The sequence below is a fragment of the Cydia splendana genome, chromosome 2 (assembly GCF_910591565.1).
Source record: "Cydia splendana chromosome 2, ilCydSple1.2, whole genome shotgun sequence".
Taxonomy (NCBI): Eukaryota; Metazoa; Arthropoda; class Insecta; order Lepidoptera; family Tortricidae; genus Cydia; species Cydia splendana.
In genome coordinates this window covers 29,112,516-29,135,212 of record NC_085961.1, presented here as the reverse complement: position 1 = coordinate 29,135,212, position 22,697 = coordinate 29,112,516, and the positions used below count along the sequence as shown (strand labels likewise).

General features: G+C 36.8%; 2 protein-coding genes across 2 annotated transcripts in view; one reads left to right on the top strand and one right to left on the bottom strand.

Annotated features, from left to right (window-relative positions):
• LOC134806110 (cadherin-87A) overlaps nucleotides 1-22,697 on the bottom strand; it is a 484,783-nt gene that overhangs the window by 379,145 nt on the left and 82,941 nt on the right. The gene's annotated exons all lie outside the window — the stretch shown is intronic.
• LOC134806107 (uncharacterized) overlaps nucleotides 6,375-22,697 on the top strand; it is a 38,475-nt gene continuing 22,152 nt past the window's right edge. The window contains exons 1-2 of the mRNA XM_063779382.1: nucleotides 6,375-6,495; nucleotides 14,481-14,723. Of these exons, the coding sequence (XP_063635452.1) occupies nucleotides 6,388-6,495; nucleotides 14,481-14,723 (351 nt within the window). The 5' untranslated portion in view covers nucleotides 6,375-6,387. The remainder of the gene's footprint in view (nucleotides 6,496-14,480; nucleotides 14,724-22,697) is intronic.

Sequence of the window (22,697 nt, the reverse complement as noted above, 5' to 3'; positions counted from 1 at the left end):
TGAACTACCCTGTACTTACACTCTGATATGAGTAAGAGAAAGTTCTAAATAGAATTTAACTCATTCTAGTCACGTACAGAGTACCTTACCTTCACATAATATTATTACATTCTCGCTTCAAAATATTTGTTTAGTTTCATCCTCCAAACATAGCCGATCCGTGACTGCCCGATCAATCCACTGCCAAATAATTCCAACTATTAGACAAACAAGTACAGTCTACATAATTCACTGTCTGGGCCCATTTATATTTTGAGGTCGATTTTTTTTCATTAGATTTAAACTAAACTAGCGAACCGCCCCGGCTTCGCGCGGGTTACCTTCCTCAAGAATCACTCTATTGATAGGTGAAAACCGTATGAAAATCCGTTCAGTACTTTTGGAGTTTTTCGCGAACATGCATACAACAGAGAGACGCGGCGGGGGACTTTGTTTTATAAGGTGTACTTAGTGAATTTGCTGGTTTGAAGAGCGCCTCATTCTGGCCGGGTTATACGAAATTACAACTTGTCGAAGACTTTAGAATACACCCACTACCTTTTTAGGGTTCCGTACCAAAAAGGTACAAAAGGAACCCTTATTTTACATATACCTACCTATGTAAATACCTTCCACGGCTAGGCACATACCTTCTCTAAATTTGTTTCTGGAAAACGTTATTTCATTCATTCATTGTAGGTCGGTATACGAGTACATTAGGCTTTCGGCCACGTCAGCTATAATTCTCACATTATCCTAAGATGAGACACTAGCTCCATGGGGCAGGGGTGCACGTGGGCTCCACAAGGAACTCGGGAAACGGTTGTGGGAAGCAACGGGGGACCCTGGGGCAGACAGCTTTCTTGCGCAACGGCTTGCCACCGCGGTGCAGGCTGGAATGCTGCCTACGTGATAGGCACCTTGCCAAGAGGCCAAGGTTTGTTTTAGGTATTTTTATTTTATCTTAGTAAAGTAAGTAATACCTAGTTATTTGTTTTACCAAGGGGCAAAGTTGTTGTTTAACCACTCGTGCTAATATTGATACCCGAGCAGCCGTAGCGAGTGATACGAAAATTGGAATCTTGAGCGTTGCTAGGGTTTCCAAGCAGGAGGGTTAAACAAAATTTGCCCCGAGTGTTTTCACCACACCAACCCGAAGCAAATATTAACTGTAAGATATCAAACAAAAACAAACCAAATCAAATCCAAATGAATGTTCTTAAATATTTATCATTCAAAATCATCATTTAAAAGTCAATTCAACCAGCAAAAATAAGAGAACAACTCAAAATTTTCATTTGATTACTTTGCCCCACATGTGAATAAAATGCAATTTTGCTATCGGTATTTGAACAATCAAGAGCAAGAGAGCCTTTACTAGTTGGTGTGGCTGTGGTGAAAATATATTTTTAGGGTTCCGTACCCAAAAGGTAAAACGGGACCCTATTACTAAGACTTCGCTGTCCGTCCGTCCGTCCGTCCGTCCGTCCGTCCGTCCGTCCGTCTGTCACCAGGCTGTATCTCACGAACCGTGATAGCTAGACAGTTGAAATTTTCACAGATGATGTATTTCTGTTGCCGCTATAACAACAAATACTAAAAACAGAATAAAATAAAGATTTAAATGGGGCTCCCATACAACAAACGTGATTTTTGACCAAAGTTAAGCAACGTCGGGCGTGGTCAGTACTTGGATGGGTGACCGTTTTTTTTATTGCATTTTTTTCCGTTTTTTTTTTCATTATGGTACCGACTCGCACTTGCCCGGTTTTTTTTTTTGGTTAGGGTTAGTTTTAGTAGTTCTATTTTATAAGTAGATAGCCATAATTTTCTTTTATTTAATCTTCGTTATTGTCACTTCTGTATTTATTATCCTCCTAAGCCTTTTATGACATTATGGTCAACGATCTTAATGTATACCTACCTAATATAATATAAGTACCTACATATACCTAGATATGTTTTTGAGTCTTGGTCGCATCAATATTGCCTTTGATTGTACAATTCGATGCTTCGATTCGTGTTGCAATGCGATTTGAATATGTTTTGAGATGGTTTGTGGATTAGGTCAGTCGTTGTAATGCAATGAACAAGTTATCGGCTAAGAATTCCCAAACAATAATAGGATATTTGCTAGTCGATCTATATCGATTTGTACTAAATATGACGCTACCAATTCGATATTATGTCAGTAAAGATCGTCCATTATACATTTTAAATCTCAACATCAATTTATTATTTGCTGGTGATAATAGCCACTGTACAGTACCTACATATAGGTATCTACCGGAATTCAAGGGGTTAGATTGAAGACTAAAAACCATTTTTCTTTTCAAAATACCTACAATAACTGCCTCTGGCGTGCCACGGTTTCCAATAGGTACCGACTTTGTAGTGAAAATGTGTGAAAGTCCCATTACAAAAGTCATTGGTGTTACTTTTGGAATGTTACGTTGATCTGTCTCCCACTGCACAGTAAAGCACACGGCCCGCATGATAGTCAGCGATCACCGTACCCTATGGACGCCTGAAACTCCTGGGGTGTTACATGTGCGTTACCGATCCTTAAAAACCTCCTCTTTTTCTGACCAACCGCATACTTTTTAAAGGGTTTTAAGTTTGAGAAACTCTTATATAATAATAATTGATAATAATAAGTTACAGGAACAAATTTAATGTTGCTACAGCTGTAGTTCATAATTATTTTCCGTCGTATTTTCACGGAAACGTACGAACATGCCTTGCTTTTTCAGTCAGTCACAAAAAGTACTGAGGTTGACTGAAGTAGCATGACAAATACGAACATTTCCGAGAAAGTACGATGGAAAACAATTATGCACTTACATCTGTAATTAACTCTTTATCAATAATCAGTAATCAAAAGTTTTCCTAAAGTGGCTACTACGATGCAAATGCATTTTAATAAGGATGCACTATTTCAAGCCACGGCGGTATCTTATCACAATAGCAAACATTCATGCTACATAAACAAAGTCCATAGATATTCAAGGATAGCCACTAATGTGGTCTAATAACAAAATAATACTTGCTATTTTTGCTACTAGTGCATTATTAGGAGAGTCCACATCAAAATTAGGGTGCCATTCATTTAATACGTGAAACAATTTTTGCTAGTTTTTGACCTCCCTTCCTTATGTAAGAAAAAATAAGAATAGGCTGAGCCCTTCTCCCCTATATTACCATATATTACGTAAGAATCTAAAGGAAAAAATGAGTACACGTTTGGTTTCTTTTATTTTAGTATTGATTTTTCAAAAAAAAACTATTTTGGAATATTTATTCGTACCTACAAAAGTACTGGAGCCCGTTTAAGCTACCTCTGCACCGTGTTTGATAGCATAGAGTGTGAAAGTATTATTTTAAACGTCATAATTTCATAGAACTATGAAATCCCCCTTGTACGAAAAAATAAGATATGTTTATTACGTACCTATATATTGTTTAAATTTGTTTTTACTGTTATCGCCTAGTACCATCGTCGACTCTGTAAAAGTGTAAACTGACAATTTATAATTCTTATTTCAAAGGCATAAGGTTCACCTGTGGTTAGTTAAATTGTTGATGTACATGTGCTGGTTTTGGATGATGCTGGTGGACTTCAGCAGTCAGTCATTTGGGTCTTCTGCTTTGAGACTCGGCTGGGCTTTTCAAACTCTTATAATTCCGTTGAAACTCGAGTTATATTTTAACTTGTTGGAGACCCGAGTCTTTTGTAGAGACTAGAGTCCTTTTCAGAGAACTCTCAATTTTTTTACAATATATTTAATCTCACTGTCCAAGGCCCTAGATCACGTGGCCGCGGTAGGCCTAAGAAGCGTTGGCTGTACGTCGTGACCGCGGACATGCAAGAGAACAATCTCACACCTGAGGATACCGAAGACCGGGCAAAGTGGAGAAGACTGAGCAGGAAAGCGGACCCCGGCGCTAGGCCGGGAAAACGCTAGGTTGAAGAAGATATTTCAAGATGCATTGTCATCGTCGTCATCACGGCTCATGGGAGACTGGGGTCTGCTTGGCAACTAATCCCATGAATTGGCGTGGGCACTAGTTTTTACGTAAGCGACTGCCATCTGACCAAAATGCAGTCAATTCATTATATTCTTAATATTGATGAATTGTATTCTTGTAAAATGTACGTTAACGTATACACATTATACAATAACGCCTATTTTCTTTACGGTTTTTACATTAAAACCTATATAATTGTTGACGGAGTCTATATTCACAGGCCCGAGTTCTTTTGAGTTGCGCTTTATAACGCACTGAACTAGGACGCGACTCGTGACTCAAAAAAATGTAAGCAATGAGTCTCATAAGTCGAGTCGAATTCTTCAAATTTAGCTCAAAAGACTCGAGTTACTGCCAACACTAACTGGCATGGAAACAAGTCGTTGGTCATGCTGGATTGACTTCCTTGCGTCATACATATGCGTCACCGATACTTCAGGGTACTCCTAGTAGGTACCTACCTAAAGTCAACAATAGATCGTAATATTGACGACCGGTCTGGCCTAGTGGGTAGTGACCCTGCCTATGAAGCCGATGGTCCCGGGTTCGAATCCTGGTAAGGGCATTTATTTGTATGATGATACAGATATTTGTTCCTGAGTCATGGTTGTTTTCTATGTATTTAAGTATTTATATATTATATATATCGTTGTCTGAGTACCCACAACACAAGCTTTCTTGAGCTTACCGTGGGGCTTAGTCAATTTGTGTAAAAATGTCCTACAATATTTATTATTTATTTATTATTAATATATAATGGAGAATAGCTAAATAAATAACACTACTGTTCAGACGGATTTTCTAAACCTTTGGTGGCGAACAAACGTAGTGCCCGCACTAAAGACAGTCGCAACCATTAGATGTCACATGTGAATGCCACAAACATGTACCTAACATACAATAGGTAAGTATAAATATAAAAATACAAAATACTTTCTCCGACGATCATTGATGTAGAGTCTGTGCGGAAAGAGTAGAGTCGTAGAATAGTATGGGCTCCCTTAATTCCACGACTTTCCGCACAGACTCTACACATCATGTTTATTGCCAAAAAAAATGAAAACTTACAGTACAGTATTGATTACAAACATTCCAGTACAAAACAGCATAATATTAACTATTTTTTCTTTTCTCAGGTTTTGCTAGATTGGTGGTATTATCGAGCCCTGATTTTCAGCCTGACATGATATTATTTGCATGTGATGGTAAAAAATTACCTTGTTCCACTATGTTGCATTAAAGACATTAGTTATTTGTACAACAAGAGATCAAAGTTTGATATTTCTTCGAGTGCTTATTTTGAGTCCCGTACAAGCGAAAGATTCTATAATAGATCTTAGCGTAGATAGAATCTTGAGCGTAGTAAGGGACTCAAAAGCGCACGAGATGTAAATAACTTTGATCTCGTGTAGTACACAACATTTTTCACACCTTAGCAGTGAGAACATACCTATTAGAACTTGAAAAATGTAATCCTTCTTCGTCACTTAATACCTATGCACTGATGTTTTCTTAAGATATACAAACAATTAAGTTTAATTACCGCAATCGAACACAAAAACAAAAAGTAATAATAAATTTCAGTAAAATAATATGGAAATAACGAACATCAACAACTGACACTTCAACCGACAACTTTTTTTTTGTAAAAAAAAAAACTTTGTAAGATACGGTCCGAATTGCGGATATGTACTATTTGTCAACTATAGTAGAAATTCTTAAAAGTAAAATAATTAATTTTGCGTGATAATCTGTGTATTTTTGAGTTCATTATTTTAATTGTACAATAAAATACCTAAAATATAGTATTTTTATGAAATCTTAAACTTTATTTTAATTAAATAATTATTAAGAATTCATACTCGTACGGAGCTCGTACGTGGTTTGGAACGATGCGTTCTGAAGTTTTTCGGGGGTCTATTATAAACAGTCAATATACCGTTGAATGTCGTTTGAACTTTTATTCGTCTGTTTCTTTTTGCTAACAGTGTGAAAGGGACAGAGATAATAGAACCCAAGTATTTCGAACTTGTATTAGACCCCGCATGTTGAAATGACATTTGACTATAAAGGTCACTTGAATGTCATTTTGTCTCACTCAGTGAGCAAAATCGCATTTTGCTCACTATTTTTAAGAAGCAAAGTACCCTTGTTCGATCTGCTGAGGTGGAAATGAAATTATGTACATTGCTTAAGTATAAGAATTAGCATGCACTACTTTTCGATTAGCGTTTCGCTAAAAACGATTATCTCTCATCTTGACAGTGGCTCCTTGGCTGGAATCAAATAACGTCTTCAGCTTTCGCGCATAGATCTAATGAAAATATTCAAAAACAGTGATTTCACAGCTTCCGCTTATCCCTGACGTCGGCGCACGTCATGGGGTTCAGGTGCCAGCGCGTGCGCATCGCACGTTGCAGTCAGTGCATTATGGCCGCGCGCGCCGCTCTCGCGCTCGCCGCGCTCGCCGTGCTCGCGTCTGCGCAGGTTTGTGACGATCTTTAACGGTTCACGGGAAAACTATCCAAAATAAAGTTAATAAAGAAAGAAATAAATGATATTTTGCCTTTTATCCAAGTGTTTTTAGCTGGCTAATTTCCTACACAAATTATAGTTGCAAATGTTTTGATATATTTTATGAAAAATCATACTAAAATACGTTTGAATTGCTTTTGGTGGTATTAAAATAAAAGATAATTTTCCCGTGGACTTGATATAGGTGTATGCAATTTCAGTAGTTCAAAAGCCTTCAAATTTAAGGCTTAAAATATTGCCATGAAATGTAAAGTTTATTATTTATTTTGAATGGTGTGTTAATGTGTTTTTAATATGGCGTAAGTTTTTATACAATATAAAAAGAGTTTTAAATGTATAGTTATAGAAACTGCGTACGGTTCACTAATAATTACATTAGTACTAAACTTTTAAAATTCAAGAAAATCAACTCGAATATCAACTTGAGTAAAGCGATAGCGAGGAGCCCACTGATTCAGTCCGCCGCCGGACGGTATCGGCCTGTCAGGTGTTCGGAACTATAAAAATTTTGTTCTGACAGGCCGAGACCGTCCGGCGGACTGTTAATCAGGGCCCACTGATTAAGGTAGTACCTATACTCAATAATAAGTATTTATAATAATCAGGAAATCATTGGGAGGATGTTAAACAAATACAGTATGTTATCGACTTATCATATCTATTGGCTAATATTGTTAATAATTGCCTGATGTAGATAATAATTATCACTCCTAATTGAATTGATTCTCATCATGTACCTAACTAATTATTGATTTTTGCGTATATTAATATTCAAGAGATATATTAATATTCAACTGATATTTTTACCTCTATACATGACTGCTTTGCTATAATGCAGGGGTCACCAAATGGCGGATCGCGGTCCGGATCCGGACCGCCGAACTATATTATTTTTTTACTTATTTAAAACAAGTAGAAACGGACCACGATGGTCATATTATTTCAAAAACCGGACCCCTGAAGAAACTAATTGGTGACCCCCTGCTGTAATAAAAAGTGAATATTTTAGCAGTCGTGTTTTGTGTCTTCATCGTCGAAACTACTGAACCAGTTTTGATAAATGATCCCAATCAATCCAGTTTGTAGCGACATAAGATTTCAATTAAATTAAAAAAGAAATTTACATGTCAGGTTACATGTAACCTACACACTTATAGATATGAGACGGGGCTGCGCGAACATTATACATAACTATATCTATAATATATACTAAATTTTTGAACAAATAGACAAATACACCGTTCATTATAAATTTTATTTACACAAATTATGTAAGTCTGCGATTCATAATCTTTCAATAAATAAATCAAAATATTTTGTATGAAAACATAGATAAGCCAGGTATTTTATCAGCGCATAATTCAGCTGGTATGCGGTCGTTATCTAGTGTTTGTTTATTTTATAAAACACATGTGATCTTGACACCTTTTTACCAACGGGAATCTATTCGCCAGGGACAAAGTCACATGCCGATCGTATTAAACACCATTTCGAAGTTAACACACATAAAATTTAATAAAAAAACCTTTTTTTATGCCTCTTCACGCTCAAACCGCTAAACGGATTAAGTTTACACAATACACTTGGTATAGAGATAGTTTAACCGCCCGCCGAGGCTGAACCGAATATTAATTCACATTTAACTTTATTCATAATCATAATTCCCCAGAGCACAGTCCCATATCAAGACCGCAGGTTATCATATGCAGGATCTCCGATAGTTACATTACAAGTTCTATTGATTACATTTCCTTGTTCGGCGACTATTCATGTTCGCGTAGGTCATGTTTACGCTGTTAGGTCACTTATTAGTTCTTATCAGCGGTAAGTGATAGCAGTTTATCACTGACAAGTAAATATGCTGATAGTTTATCTGATCAATGATCATGTTTGACCTCTAGTCGTTTCGCTTGCGGCTTCTTTTGCTTGGCGACCGCGCTTGGTTTTGAATCAACATCATACTAAAGGGACAATGCACTCGATTTTATTTATTAATGATATTTTATAATATTTTTATATTAAGTAAGGCCGCCTGCGCCTGGACCTAGGAAGGACCTAGGACCTAGTAAAACAAGAAAGCCCAAAAGCGCCAACTAGACATTACATGCGATTGAGCTAAATAGATACCTACCTACTTATTACCTATTTCAAAGTCTAAAGTGCTAAACCGTTTTATTGCTATTTATGACAATCTATCAATTGTAATGTAAGTAATATGTGCCTAGATATTGTACAAGGATAAAAATATATAGCCATTACATTATAGTATTGGTATTATATTTCACCTATTATTACTGCAGTTGACATACTAATCCACCATACAAGGTCATTTAATACAGTCCGGCATTGCATTTTATGACGTAACAACACAACATTTATATTACCATCCTGTAGTTAACCCAAAACCAAGCAAAATTAACATTTACGGCAAAGGCATAAGAGTGTTTAGGTGTTTTTGGAACGGCAAAATAAATTAGCAAACAATTGCATCTAAGTGACACATTCTTAAAACATTAGTCACAGTAAGGATGTATCATGAAAATAAAAGATTACTCATTTTACATGAAAATGGTAGAGAAATTCCAATGAGGTGACCTTCAGGTGAATAGGATTTCTTGATAATACTCAGTTTACTTAATATGTTACTGTTTGATGACTCATTGTTATGAAATGTTCATAAAATACGTATAGTCGTATAACATGGTACTATGCTAAATTAATGGCTTATTTTATAGCTAGGGTATTACGATATTTATGATGTCATTATTTATATGTCCCTAGTGTCCCACTGCTGGGCAAAGGCCTCGCTCCTCCCTTTCCACGTATCTCGGTCTTGAACCGTCTCCCGCCAGTTTCTGTTAAAGGCGTCAAGGTCATCGCCAAGGCTATCGAGGTTTTCCGCAACCCAGGGTTCTGTTTTGTGGGACCCAATTGGTTGTTGTTTTAGCCTACAAGTTATCTGGCATATGGCAAAAGTGCGCTGCCCAGTCCCACTTCAGCAAGGCGGTTGTTTCCGCCAAGTCAGCTTTTTATGTTTTGGTTCGTAGTGTACTTTTGATGCGATCAGTGATCAGTCAACTTCTCGCCGAGATTACTACGCTCCATGGTACACTGACCAACTTATAGGCGGATGATATTATATACTTAAGTACCTAATCTTTTATTACGATGTTTTAATACTGCTACCCTGGGGTTTTTGCGTGGTTTTGGAATTCTTATCTCCCGGTTTTTTCCCACGTAGGGAGGATATTACCTGCTAAAACCACACCAGTGCTCCTTCATTGCTTTTGGGAGGGCGTTATAGGTTCGCAAATATTTTAGTTTATTTTATTTTACTTTATAAGGTAGGTTCACTAAACAGATATCGTACAATATCATGGGAAACATACAATTGCATATTATGGCTTTAAAACTAGCACGAGATCCAAAAAAAGTGTACACAGCATGCATTGCAATAAGATGTGTAAAGTCTAAGACAAGACAATACATTGTAGGTATTTTATTGGCTCTACCAAGGAATTGGACGGTAAAATGTCTCCGCCCTCTTAACCTAAACCAACTTGGTCACTTTTGCTTACCTTTTATAGTAAACCTTTATTAACACTTTTGCGTTAATACGTATAGCATGTTCAAGATAAAGTAATTATCCCTCACGTACTTATTAGTTTTAAAGCCCTCTCAGTTGTAACCAACGTGGGTGACTCTTAAAACTTCCTTCGATGAGCCTTGTTATTGCTTCGCAAAACCGAACTTGGTTTTAAATAAACACATTTGCTGTGCACAATTAAGGCTTATTCAGTCATTAAAGGTACTTAGGTACAAGTTAATCAAAGTTAAAGTTAAATTTCTTCAAAAGGAACGTCCTTATTATACTCGTATAAACAGTTTACTTGACATTGACAGTAACTGGTACTTACTCTAAATGCATGAAAGCATTCGAGTTAGCTAGTTAAAAATATAGTACTATATGACTTCCATTCCTAAGCTTTGTCTGAATATTATGATTATTATGAACATACAGTAAAAGTTTCACAATGCGTGAGTTATTTTACGAAAAATGTATTTTAATCTTTTTCTTTCGGAAATCTTCAAGGATCGATTTAAATAGAGAGAGGATTAAATTTCAACAATGGCTAGAGAATTAAAATTAGCTATCGAGAACCTAGAGTAGACTTTTCAACCCTAGCTTTCAAACAAGTTCTAATCCTACTTATAATAGCACTAGCAGGATTATAGTCGTAAAATAGCAGAGACATTGCTACCACATACCGACCGTGGGAAAGAATCCAGACTCTTTAATTTACCGACAAGGTATTTAACCTTGCAAATATAATAAACATATGGATTACGTAGGTATGCAGTTATTAAGTTAGTGTCATCTCTCTTTTCTTTCAGCAAGTTTTAATGCAAACTTTGCTGTCTTTATTGGCTGACTATGCGGAGCAGCCCAGTAGGTATGCATGATGTGTGTTGTCGTGTATAATCGCAAAAACTAAAATGATTTTGATAAATGGGGGGTCAAAATTTGTGGATATTTTGTGCCTATTTCGGTAAAATTTTTAGCCGACCTCCAAAAAGAAGGATAGGTATCGTTCTTTTTAATTAAGTAGGTACTCAAAAAAATCCAAGTCAGATTATAATAATATAATAGTTTTTCGAACTTTCTACGTAAAATACCTAAATATTTGTAGTTTACGTGGCTTATGATTACCGATGTTCCAATGCTTCCAATGTAAATATTGTATGTGAATGTGTATTTTTTTGCCCCGTTACGTCGTTGCACAGATAATCAAATGTGGGGTGTCTAAAATAGCTAGAATATAACTCTTTTCATTTATTTTTTTCGTCGATAGTAGTCAATTAACAAATGAATAACTACCTACAACTCTACAACTACCTATCTTGAAAAGTTAATACCAGTAATAACTAGTTTGGAATTCATACAAGCTCTTCTCAGAACTACAACGGAACTATTCTAACAGTAATAGTTGTAGTAGTATCCAAACATTCTAAACAATGCAATCTGATCGTTTCCGTCGGGTTTGTTTGCCTTAAATCGCTATTAGACCGGACGTCGCCGTCGCTAGTCTTATTACTAATATTTATTAGAAATTAAACAGCAATTTATGTCAGCTACACTCGGCTTCATGAAATAAACTAACGTAAACGTTTGTCCAAACAAAAACGTCACTTTTGACACTGACTCATCTAATCCATATCGTTTCTTGGTCTATTAATTGACGTATCTTAAAGTTCGAATCGGGCAGTATATTTTACGTAAATTTTCACGCCAAGTTTCGTGTAATTTAAGCATGTTTATTTAAAATGAGAGCGTATAACCTCGATTGTATGGAAGCGGCTTACTGGACTCTTAACTTTATAAGTAATTTTTCTTCGCTAGTCATCAATAACATAGAGAAAAAAATACATAGAGTGCTCACTCCATACATCAGTTTTAGTACCAAAACGACTATTATTTTCGTAGTCGACATCTAGCATCGAGTAGCGGAATTATCAGTAATGCTACTTGACAATAGATGTTCTGACGACCGAAAAGTCTAACGCTCAACAATTTTCAGCTAATGTTATAACCAGATTAATTGGAACTCTATTTTCAACTCCTTCTGCTTTTAATATTAGTTGTAAATTGTTGTTCAATACAATTTTCATGAGTCGCGTCACTAGAGAATTCTAATATCAAGTAGCAGTACTGATAATTCATGCCAGATGTTGACTGCGAAAATAATAGTCGTTTTGGTATCAAAACTGATATGTATAGAGTGAGCACTCTATTCTTACTATATTTCTCTATGTCAATAACAAAACAAGCTACATTTTCGCACTAGATCATAAAACGTACCTAAATACACGAAGGAAGCCATACTTTTTAATGCTTCCTTTATTACGTCATCAAAATAGTTCCTAAACTGGGTGCGTAGCCAACGTGCAATCGTTAACGCTCCGTAGCGAACGAAACGCAACTGTCACTGTCGCACTAGTGGGAAGAGTGATAGAGATGACTGCGATACGTTACGGAGCGTTAACGGTTGGCACGTTGGCTACGCGCCCTGACGACCTTTGTAACAAGGCTACTTCAAAACCAGCACTAGAAGTGCATCTTTAAAACGCATAAAACATATACGTGTGACTGTTCTGAGTTTATCACCTGTAACATTGTGTTATTGTTGTTTTACTGCTGTGAAATAAACAATGTGTCATGAAAATGTATTAATAATTTGTCTAACAAAGTGTAGTCACTGTGTTTTTGCTGGCGGTGCTAGATCTATTATTTGTATCTCTATCTATTTGCACATAAAGATGGTCAAGCAAATCTTGTCAGTAGAAAAAGGCGGCAAATTTGAAAAATGTAGGCGCGAAGGGATGTCGTCTCATAGAAAATTTGAATTTCGCGCGTTTTTCTACTGACAAGATTTGCTTGACCATCTATAAAATTTTGGTATATATTTTTTTGGGTTGTGCTTAATAATGTAAAATATGAATATACCTACTCCGGTCTGACGATGGCAATTTTGGTTTGACTTTAAACAGTACGAGGGAAAACGAAAGTTGCTTTATAAAGGATGACTCACGCTAGACCGGGCCGGGGCGGGCCGGAACTTCCGGCGCTTCGTTTCACGTTTTCAGCACCACGTGATCACCGATCAACCGTCATAGAAAACGACATGTCGGACGCCTCGGCCCGGGCACGGCCCGGTCTAGCGTGAGTCATCCTTAAGTCTGTATGGATAAACGTTGACATATCAGTAATATCATATATATCACCGTTACTAAAATTACACCGTGATGACCGTGATTCTAAACTATTATTATCGTGATTCCAATAATATGAACTGAAGTAATACGTATTTAATGTAATTTTAAATTATGATATAGTGTCTTAAATAAATAATTAACTAATATCTGGGAGATCGAGCTTTGCTCGGAAAACATATAAAAACGCAAAAATGCGCGTTTTCCCAGAGATAAGACCTAGCTAGATCGATTTATCGCCCCTGAAAACCCCCATATAGAAAATTTCATCGAAGTCGTTAGAGCCGTTTCCGAGATCCCCGAAATATATAGGTATATAAATAAATAAACAAGAATTGCTCGTTTAAAGGAATAAATAAATAAACATATAAATAAATAAACAAGAATTGCTCGTTTAAACGTATTAGATTAAACCAAAGTAACTTGAAACATGATGTTCTGTGTCCACACCCGCGCGCTAACTCTCAACTAGTCAGAGTATATCAAAGCGTTAATTTGCTTATTTTCTGAATTCCAATCTACTACTCATAAAACTCGGTATTTCTAGAGCCTTGATATTTTTAAAACCTAGCAATGAAGCGTACGCATGACGTCACGGATTATAAAAATAGAATTTACGGCAGCCATTAAAATTAAAAAGTTTGTGCTAAATTTATGCGAAATTTAAGCTGGGCGAGTTTAGGTTCTATGTTTTTTCGGTTTTTTGGCGAAATCTATTGGCAGAAGCATACAGGCCAAATGTACAGTAAGCTGCAGAGATAACTGGCCCCTCTTGCACAGAAACTTGTTTTCCAGGGCGTCAGTAATCTATACAGCTTACTGTTCCATCGGGAGTCGGAGCCCATATACGACAATTGGGCTCAATTATCATTAACTTTTTAGAACTGAAGGGAAAACATTTGTTTTTCAACGTGTTTATGAAATTAATGACATCTAAGTATAGATAAGGTGTAAATTGTGGCACTTGTTAACTTTTTGAACACCAAGAACCCATAAATATAAATAACTGAACTATAGTTTGGCAAGACATTCATTTTCCGTCAGTAGAAAAAGGCGGCAAATTAAACAAATGCAGTCGCGAAGGATTGTCGTCCTATAGAAAATTTGAATTTCACGCCAAAGTGGGTTTTCCAGAGTATATTTACTTATTTCCCGTCTCTTTCCAGCCAACATACGTGTACGTCCGAGAAGACCCGAACGTCAACGACGTTGACGACGTCGACGTCGACGTCGAGCAACGTCAAACGACGCAGCTTCGCGACGAACTGCGCTCCGCCAGGGAAGATGCTCTACTGCTGTACACGGAGTATTCGGCGAAGGTTGGAAAGGATATGAAGACTTTTATCAAGGAGATGGTGGATTTGAAGGAAGAGACGAAGAAAGGAGTCGAAGACACGCTGAGGAACGCTGTAAGTGTTTTTGAGTGTTTATTTTTTTCCGTAAATATTGGCTCTTGATATGATATCTACATTTCCAGAATGAAAGTTTCCTTAATTTCCTCTGAAATTTTCCTATAATTTCCAATAACATTTCCAGCTTTTTAGAAACCATCCGTAACTTACAAAATCATCCTCTCCTATTTCTCCTATCCCTTCAGGTATCTAAAGCGAGCTAACCTAACGAACCTATCCTATCTATCTATTGGTTTAATGTGACTACCATCAAAACAAAACTTTACGATTGGCTTGATTGTACGATCGGCCGCCGACAAATACTTATATTAAGCCGACCACTGACTAACAGGGCGCCGGACGATATCGGCCTGTCAGTTAGAACAAAAATTTGACAGTTCCGAACAACTGACCGGCCGATATCGTCCGGCGTCGTTAGTCAGTGGTCGGCTTTACCTACGCTCACAAAACAATTAACAAGGGAAAGCACCTACACTTTGTCGCTAGTTCCTTTCTATTTTCATTATCTCCTGTTAGTATTTATTAGCACACATTTTATTCACATGTCAATGGGTTAGACATATTAGAGTACTTTAAGAGGATAGTAGACGACCACTTCTCCATACAAACGTAGTCCCCATTTTCCTCTCTGGATTATGGAAAATATTTTGAAAGGGGACAACACAGGGACAATTCCGATGACAATGTAAGAATATGCAAAATTGGAGCTGATCTGATGATGCAGTCGGAAGGCCCAAAAATGAGCTCGATGGAAAAACACAAAAACATCGAGTTTAGGCTCATTTTAAAGGTCTAGAGCAGTGCTGTACAAACATGGAAATGAGAAGTATAGTCGGAAATACACGTGTGTCACAAAAAATACATTAACTTGTTTCAAGTAGGCAATTGCTATTTGGTATGTGACATTATACCTACCTACCAGTCTAAGCCATAACTAAAACAAAACATAGCTTACCTACCGCAGCGCGGCCTATACAGATATATCTTCTGCATTCTATTGCAACTGAGATAAAGCGAAATGCATACCAAAGCCGATATAGCGTTCATGTGGATAATCTGCAAATAGGTCATCAGTACAAGCTCTAAACGTGGGCTATGCACTTGCTTTAGGCATGTGTGCACACTGCACGCTCCTAAAATCGCGATAAATGTATAGTTCGTTTTTTAGCATTAGAAAAAAGGTAAACAACCTTGGCATGTCTTTTTATTGAAAAACACTTTCGAAAAATATGTCACAGCAAATATGTAACAACTATGAATCATATACGATTATTTTAATTTTTTTCGTTTTCATAAGTAATTGTTACTGTTTTTTAAAACGCGTTTTTCAATTAAAAGACATGTCTAGATCGCGTAGTCTTTTTCTAATTTTATAAAAACGAACTATAGCTATAGGAGCGTTTTCACATTGTCTGATCAATCGGTGTAACGTTACTTATAAGTTTGTTTTAAAGTAATTACTGTAATTACATAACTTACAATGACATAGTGTTTGATTAACTCTTAGGCATATTTTGCGAGGTATAGGTCCTATTTATACTCATACTGAACAACATTCCAAATAAATCCAATTTGTGCCTTTTTAGTCATGTTGAGGAGCCTAGGTGTTAACGTTAAGTATTTTTCCCGGCATATTATTACCAACATTTTATTGTGCTTACAAATCAAAGTAATGTAAATAAATACGCCATACGATTAAAGAATAAAATAAGTGCGTTCAATTTTCTTATGAGTGCAATGAGCTGTTTTATTTCAATTTCCCTACGACGAAAGTAAAGTTAAAAGCAATGTTTAGGTCATCGCAACTATCCCCATATAATGGCGCGTTAATCGCAAATCCCATATAAATAACCGTAGTCAAACATCTCTTAATGAGTACACATTCTTTGGAATTTGAACCTTACCAGTTTGTCTCAAGGTCTATAATCAGAATAAACCACGGATTGTCATAATCTTCTTTAGATTTAAAGCTGTATAATATACGATGCACTTAAAGCCTGCGCATACAGTTTTGCACGTAACTATCTCTAGCTCGTCGTACCTTGTTTCTTCCTTCCAATCTGTTCTCTATCACAAAGCAGTAAGGTTGAGTTTCCAATGTGATATCTATTATTATACGAGATAGTGGCAATTAACCCGTCTAATGCTCGCAGATTGGCGGCTGCGCTTTGGCGTAATCTGATGCAAGTTGATTGTTCCATTATGCGCCATTGCCATCATTGCCAGTGCTATAGTGTATGACCTGATTATACCAGCTTCCTTGACATAATTATATGCCGTAAATATAAACAGGTACTGTAAATATAACTGTAATCCCGTAGCAGATTCAGCTCTAGAATGTAATCCGAGGTAGTTATATAAGTGATATTTTTTTAACCAAGCAATGTAAGGCCCTCGGGTTAACTAGGGATAAACTTTTCGTGCTAGTAAGTTCCATGATTATTAGACGATACCTATCTATGTCCAACAATACAAACAACAATGGAATTTGGCGGGAACCTAGATCTAGAAATTAAAGATTTAATTCGTGTACTGACGAGTAGGATCCCTGGAGGTTAGAGTTAACTAGCGACCCGCCCCGGCTTCGCACGGGTTACACAAAATGCTAACAAATTATACACTTAAACCTTCCTCAAGAATCACTCTATTGATAGGTGAAAATCGCATGAAAATCCGTTCAATCGTTTTTGAGTTTATCGCGAACATATATACACATAGAATGAGGCGACGGGCGACGATATTTTATAATATAAGGTGTTAGTGAAGTATTACATATGTTACATGGTGTAACATGAGGAAACCGAATAATTTTCACAGCGTATTCCTTCATATTTAGAGACAAAAATGTCCTATAAACTGTTTTGAAATTCGCCTACTTTCAGAGTCATTACCAATAAAAAAAAAAACAAGTTTATATTGTTACATGTATGTATGTATCACAAGGTTTTAAGGGTTGTCATAAAATTAAAACGAATATCTAAAATTTTCTGGACCATCTAAAAATTAACACGATTAATTTTTCCTCAATTAATTAATATATCACCTATCAGTCACTCACTCAAGGCGTTTACATCCATTACTGTGCATGAATGACTATTATTTATGGTATTACTATTATTGCCAACTACTAAAATTAGACTTTATGCCGTAATGACAAGGGATTTCTTAGAACACAACATCTTTACATCCACAAGACAATAACTGCCAGTCTATAAGTCATTTCAATTTGAGTTTTATTACATTTCAATTGAGTTTGAAATGGCTTGAGTTGTTATGCAGTTTAAACGCTGTATTGAGTTGATAATGAGCGTGTAAGACAGGGATATATAAATAAACTGTTACCGAATGACATCGTGATTAATCTTTATTCTTATCACTGATTGGCTCATTGGGTTGTACGCTCCCTTTCGATTGTTTACGGAACTCAGTCTTCTTCTTCCTCGCGTTATCCCGGCATTTTGCCACGGCTCATGGGAGCCTGGGGTCCGCTTGACAACTAATTCCAAGAATTGACGTAGGCACTAGTTTTTACGAAAGCGACTGCCATCTGACCTTCCAACCCAGAGGGGAAACTAGGCCTTATTGGGATTAGTCCGGTTTCCTCACGATGTTTTCCTTCACCGAAAAGGAACTGGTAAATATCAAATGATATTTCGTAGGTACATAAGTTTCGAAAAACCCATTGGTACGAGCCTTAGTGTTATTAGTAAACTGTTTCCTAGTCTGACTGTACCTCTCGCAATAAAGAGATCGTCCGCGTTGGCAAGTTTACCACCTTGTGGCTCAAATCGAAGACTTACACTTTACATTGACACTTAATGCGCCTGCCAATGAAGGCCTACCGCGAAAACCGAAATTCGCAAATTGCGGGGATCTTTCTCTTTTACTCCAAATAAAGGCATGATAAGTGTGACAGAGAAAGATACCCACAATTAGCGAACTTCGATTTTCGCGGTTATAGCCCTGAGGACCTGCCGCGAACTCCTAAGTTCGCAAATGGCGGGCATCTTTCTCTTTTACTCCAATTAATTAAGAATACTTGACGAAGCAATTTAAATGAAAACTTAGCATGGTCCTACTCTACTCGCTACTGTAACTGATCGGTGTCTCATTTTAAAGATCAGCTTATAGTCTGAAATGTAGTACAGGGCGCGTAGCCAACATGCTAATCGTTAACGCTACGTAGCATATCATAGTCATCTCTCTCTATCACTCTTCCATACTAGTGCGACAGTGACAGTTGTTTTTAGTTCACTACGGAGCGTTAACGATTGCACGTTGGCTACGCACCCAATTTCTGCTAGACAGCCAGACAGCTAGATTTCTTGCAACCAAACACGTCAGCCAAACTGTGATGCAAATCATGCAAATGCGAATGCACTGTGGCGTAGATCACAGCGTATTTGTAGCGTTTGTTTGTCATAGAGAAAAAAAAATACATAGAGTGCTCACTCCATACATCAGGTTTAGTACCAAATCGACTATTATTGTCGTAGTCGACATCTAGCATCGAGTAGCGGAATTATCAGTACTGCTACTTGACAATAGATGTTCCGACGACCGAAAAGTCTAATGCTCAACAATGTTCAGCTAATATTATAACCAGATTTACCGGAACTCTATTTTCAACTCCTTCTGCTTTTAATATTAGTTGTAAATTGTTGTTCAATACAATTTTCATGAGTCGCTAGAGAATTCTAGTATCAAGTAGCGGTACTGATAATTCCGCTAATCGACTAGATGTCGACTGCGAAATTAATAGTCGCTTTGGTATCAAAACTGATGTATGGAATGAGCACTCTATTCTAACTATATTTCTCTATGGTACTAATAATGACGCGGGACAAAACTGTTTCTAATCAACCGCTAAAATTAAGCCAATGCCAGAGGTATTTGCAAACATTTCTCCTCGTCTGTGATACTGCGGACGAGTAACTGGCATAATTTGAGCCTTGCAGTTTTACATATATGTATTTAATTACACAAACGGGTCTACAATATAATTTCATTGTTTGTTGTTTATTGTTAGTGTTGTTGTGTGTGTTGTTGTTGTTTTCAATTGTTCCGAACATTTTTATAAACTAATTTCGGGTAGTTTAGTATTGTTTCATTTACTCGTATATCTCCGTTGACATTTGCTGGGACGTCAATCTTTCCGTGACACACAGCTGGTGCAACTCAGCTGAAACGACGGAATAGGTCAAAACATTGAAATTATATCGCGGTAGACCCGATTGTGTAATTAAATATGTGTACAAATGCAGTTTTAATCTTAAATAAACGGTAAAATTAAAAACTAACCTTAAAATTTTATATTCTACTCTACAGTATCTAGCTTTTCAGTGAAGGAAAACATCGTGTCGAAACCTGCATACATCCGCGAAGAAATTCATAGGTGTATGTGAAGTCCCCAACCCGCATTGGGCCAGCGTGGGGACTATAGCCCAAACCTTCCCGTGCTTGAGAGGAGGCCTGTGCCCAGCAGTGGGACACATATAGGCATAATTATATTCTTCTTCTTCCTCGCGTTATCCCGGCATTTTGCCACGGCCATGAGAGCCTGGGGTCCGCTTGACAACATGCTTTTTGTGCTTGATATAGGCATAATTATATTATAATAATATTATTATATAATCTACAGTATCGCTGAGAAAACCTTGAGAAATACTGACACTGACACCATCTATGTTTGGCCGCGTCAAAGCATTTTGCACTCAGGTTACGCCATTGAACATGACCGTTACCAATGCAATTATTGCACTTGCACCTTATTCATAGAATGTATATTATTTTCAATATCTGGGAGACCGAACTTTGTTCGGAAAACATAATAACTCAAAAATGCGCGCTTTCCCAGAGATAAGACCTCTAGAAGTCTAGATCGATTTATCGCCCCCGAAAACCTCTATATAGCATAATTTCATTGAAATCGTTAGAGCCGTTTCCGAGATCCCCGAAATATATATATATATACAGGGTGACCTTAGCCATTGGACAAACCTTGAAATCCCACGTAGGGTTACTTCTCAGAAATGCTGTAACGGTAATATTTTTTTAATTAGAACAAAATATAAACAATAAATTATCAAACAAGTTATTTCCAATAATCGACAACAAAAAGAAACATACTGTATTAATCATTGGCAGTGCTTTTGACAATTTGTTTGAAAATGTGCGACAATGATGACTTTTGTCAAAAGTCAGAATCTTATTAATGTCATAAATAAAAAAGATAATCCCTACGGAAGTACGATCATGTGTCTTACTACCGTCAAAAACTCAATTGGCTTCCAATCCGCCGCCGTAGAGATCTTCACACTCTTTCTCTTCTCTTTAATGTTCTTTTTACACCTTCTTCTCCTTTATACCTCTCTCAAAAATTTCAATTTCTGGCTGAAGGCAGTGGCCACCGTCTGCGTTCGAGCGCGAATTTATCACTTGCCATCCCTCCTCACAAATCTCGAGGATACAACAAGTCCTTCGCAGTGCGTCCAGTGAAGCTGTGGAATGAGCTGCCTGTTTCGGTCAGGCAGGCACAATCGGTTGCGTCGTTCAAGGAGAGGTTAAAGAAACTATGGTTATCTGATCTGACTGATTAATTTGTCTATATTTCTATTGTATAGTTGCTTTATATCGTTCTAATTATTTCCAATTTTTAGTGTATTTTCCCCATTCCTTTTTGTGTAATATATGTATGTTTATCCTATAAATTTTGTATGTATTTATATCCTTTATCTTTCTGGTACCTTGTTGTACATTTTGCTGCATTTGTCACCCTCTTTTCACTTTCTCCTCTCATCTACTCAAAGGTTAACTGGAAGAGATCCCTCAAAGGGATAAGTTCGCCTTTGTACTTCTTACTAATTGTATGTTATTTTTAATATGTCTTTTTGTACAATAAAGAGTTTACTACTACTACTACTACTACTATAATCAAAACGGTCGAAGAAGATTTCATACTATACTGCGTCAAGCAAATCTTGTCAGTAGAAAAAGGCGGCAAATTTGAAAAATCGCGGGCTAGCAACACTGTGTTCGAATAATTCCAAAATCGCGTGTCATCTGTGTTTTATCTGTGGCCAACTTGTTTGTTGACATTCTGAATCGTTTGTATTTCAAGAGATATTTCTGCTGTGACCTGTGATATTTTCTGATATTTAATAAGATTGTGCATTACCTTAAGCAAAGCTAAGCCTGCAATGTATAATCATACTCGTTGATAGTAAACATTACTAAAATTTTAGGTTATGACAAGTACTGGAAGAACATGGGAAGAACTTGGGAACTTTTAAGATTATGTGCAGTTTTTTTTGTTTTAGGGTTAAAAGGCATAAATAAAATTAAAACGTATGCCTAAATCAATCCAATAAGACCACACATTGTGTCCTGGAAACCGTCCGTAGGCCCACATATCTTAATATTTTCAGCCACTCATTCGACTACATAATTTACTAAGGTAAACTTTTAAAACAGTATTAAGAACTTTGATTATATCGCCGTTCTTTCGCAACATTACCTAATCCTTACATATGTTTGTTGCAGGATTAAATCTCGCTCAATATGAGGCGTTCGTAGTAGGTAGTTTCTCTTCAGAAGTTCAGTCAGACAATACTTACCTACGGCGGTTTATATACGTGTACAGCGCAACCAAGACGAAAAATAAATTTATTATTTAAAAATGTAACAAAAATATTGAGAGCATAAATATTGATGGAATAGATTATTCTTGTATAAGTTGTCCTTATGTTAGTCATCAAGAAAATATATTATTTAGGCTAATTTGTTTCATGCTTTCAGCTACTGCACATATATACCTATGGGAAATCCTAGTTTATACTTGCTGAAACAGGTACAGTCAGCAGCAGAAGTTACTAAGCGGGCCAGGTGTTCAAAATGATCTTGACGCAACTTTATTATTAAGAGAATAAGAGTGTGTCAAGGTAATTTTGAATACCTGGCCCGCTTAGCAAC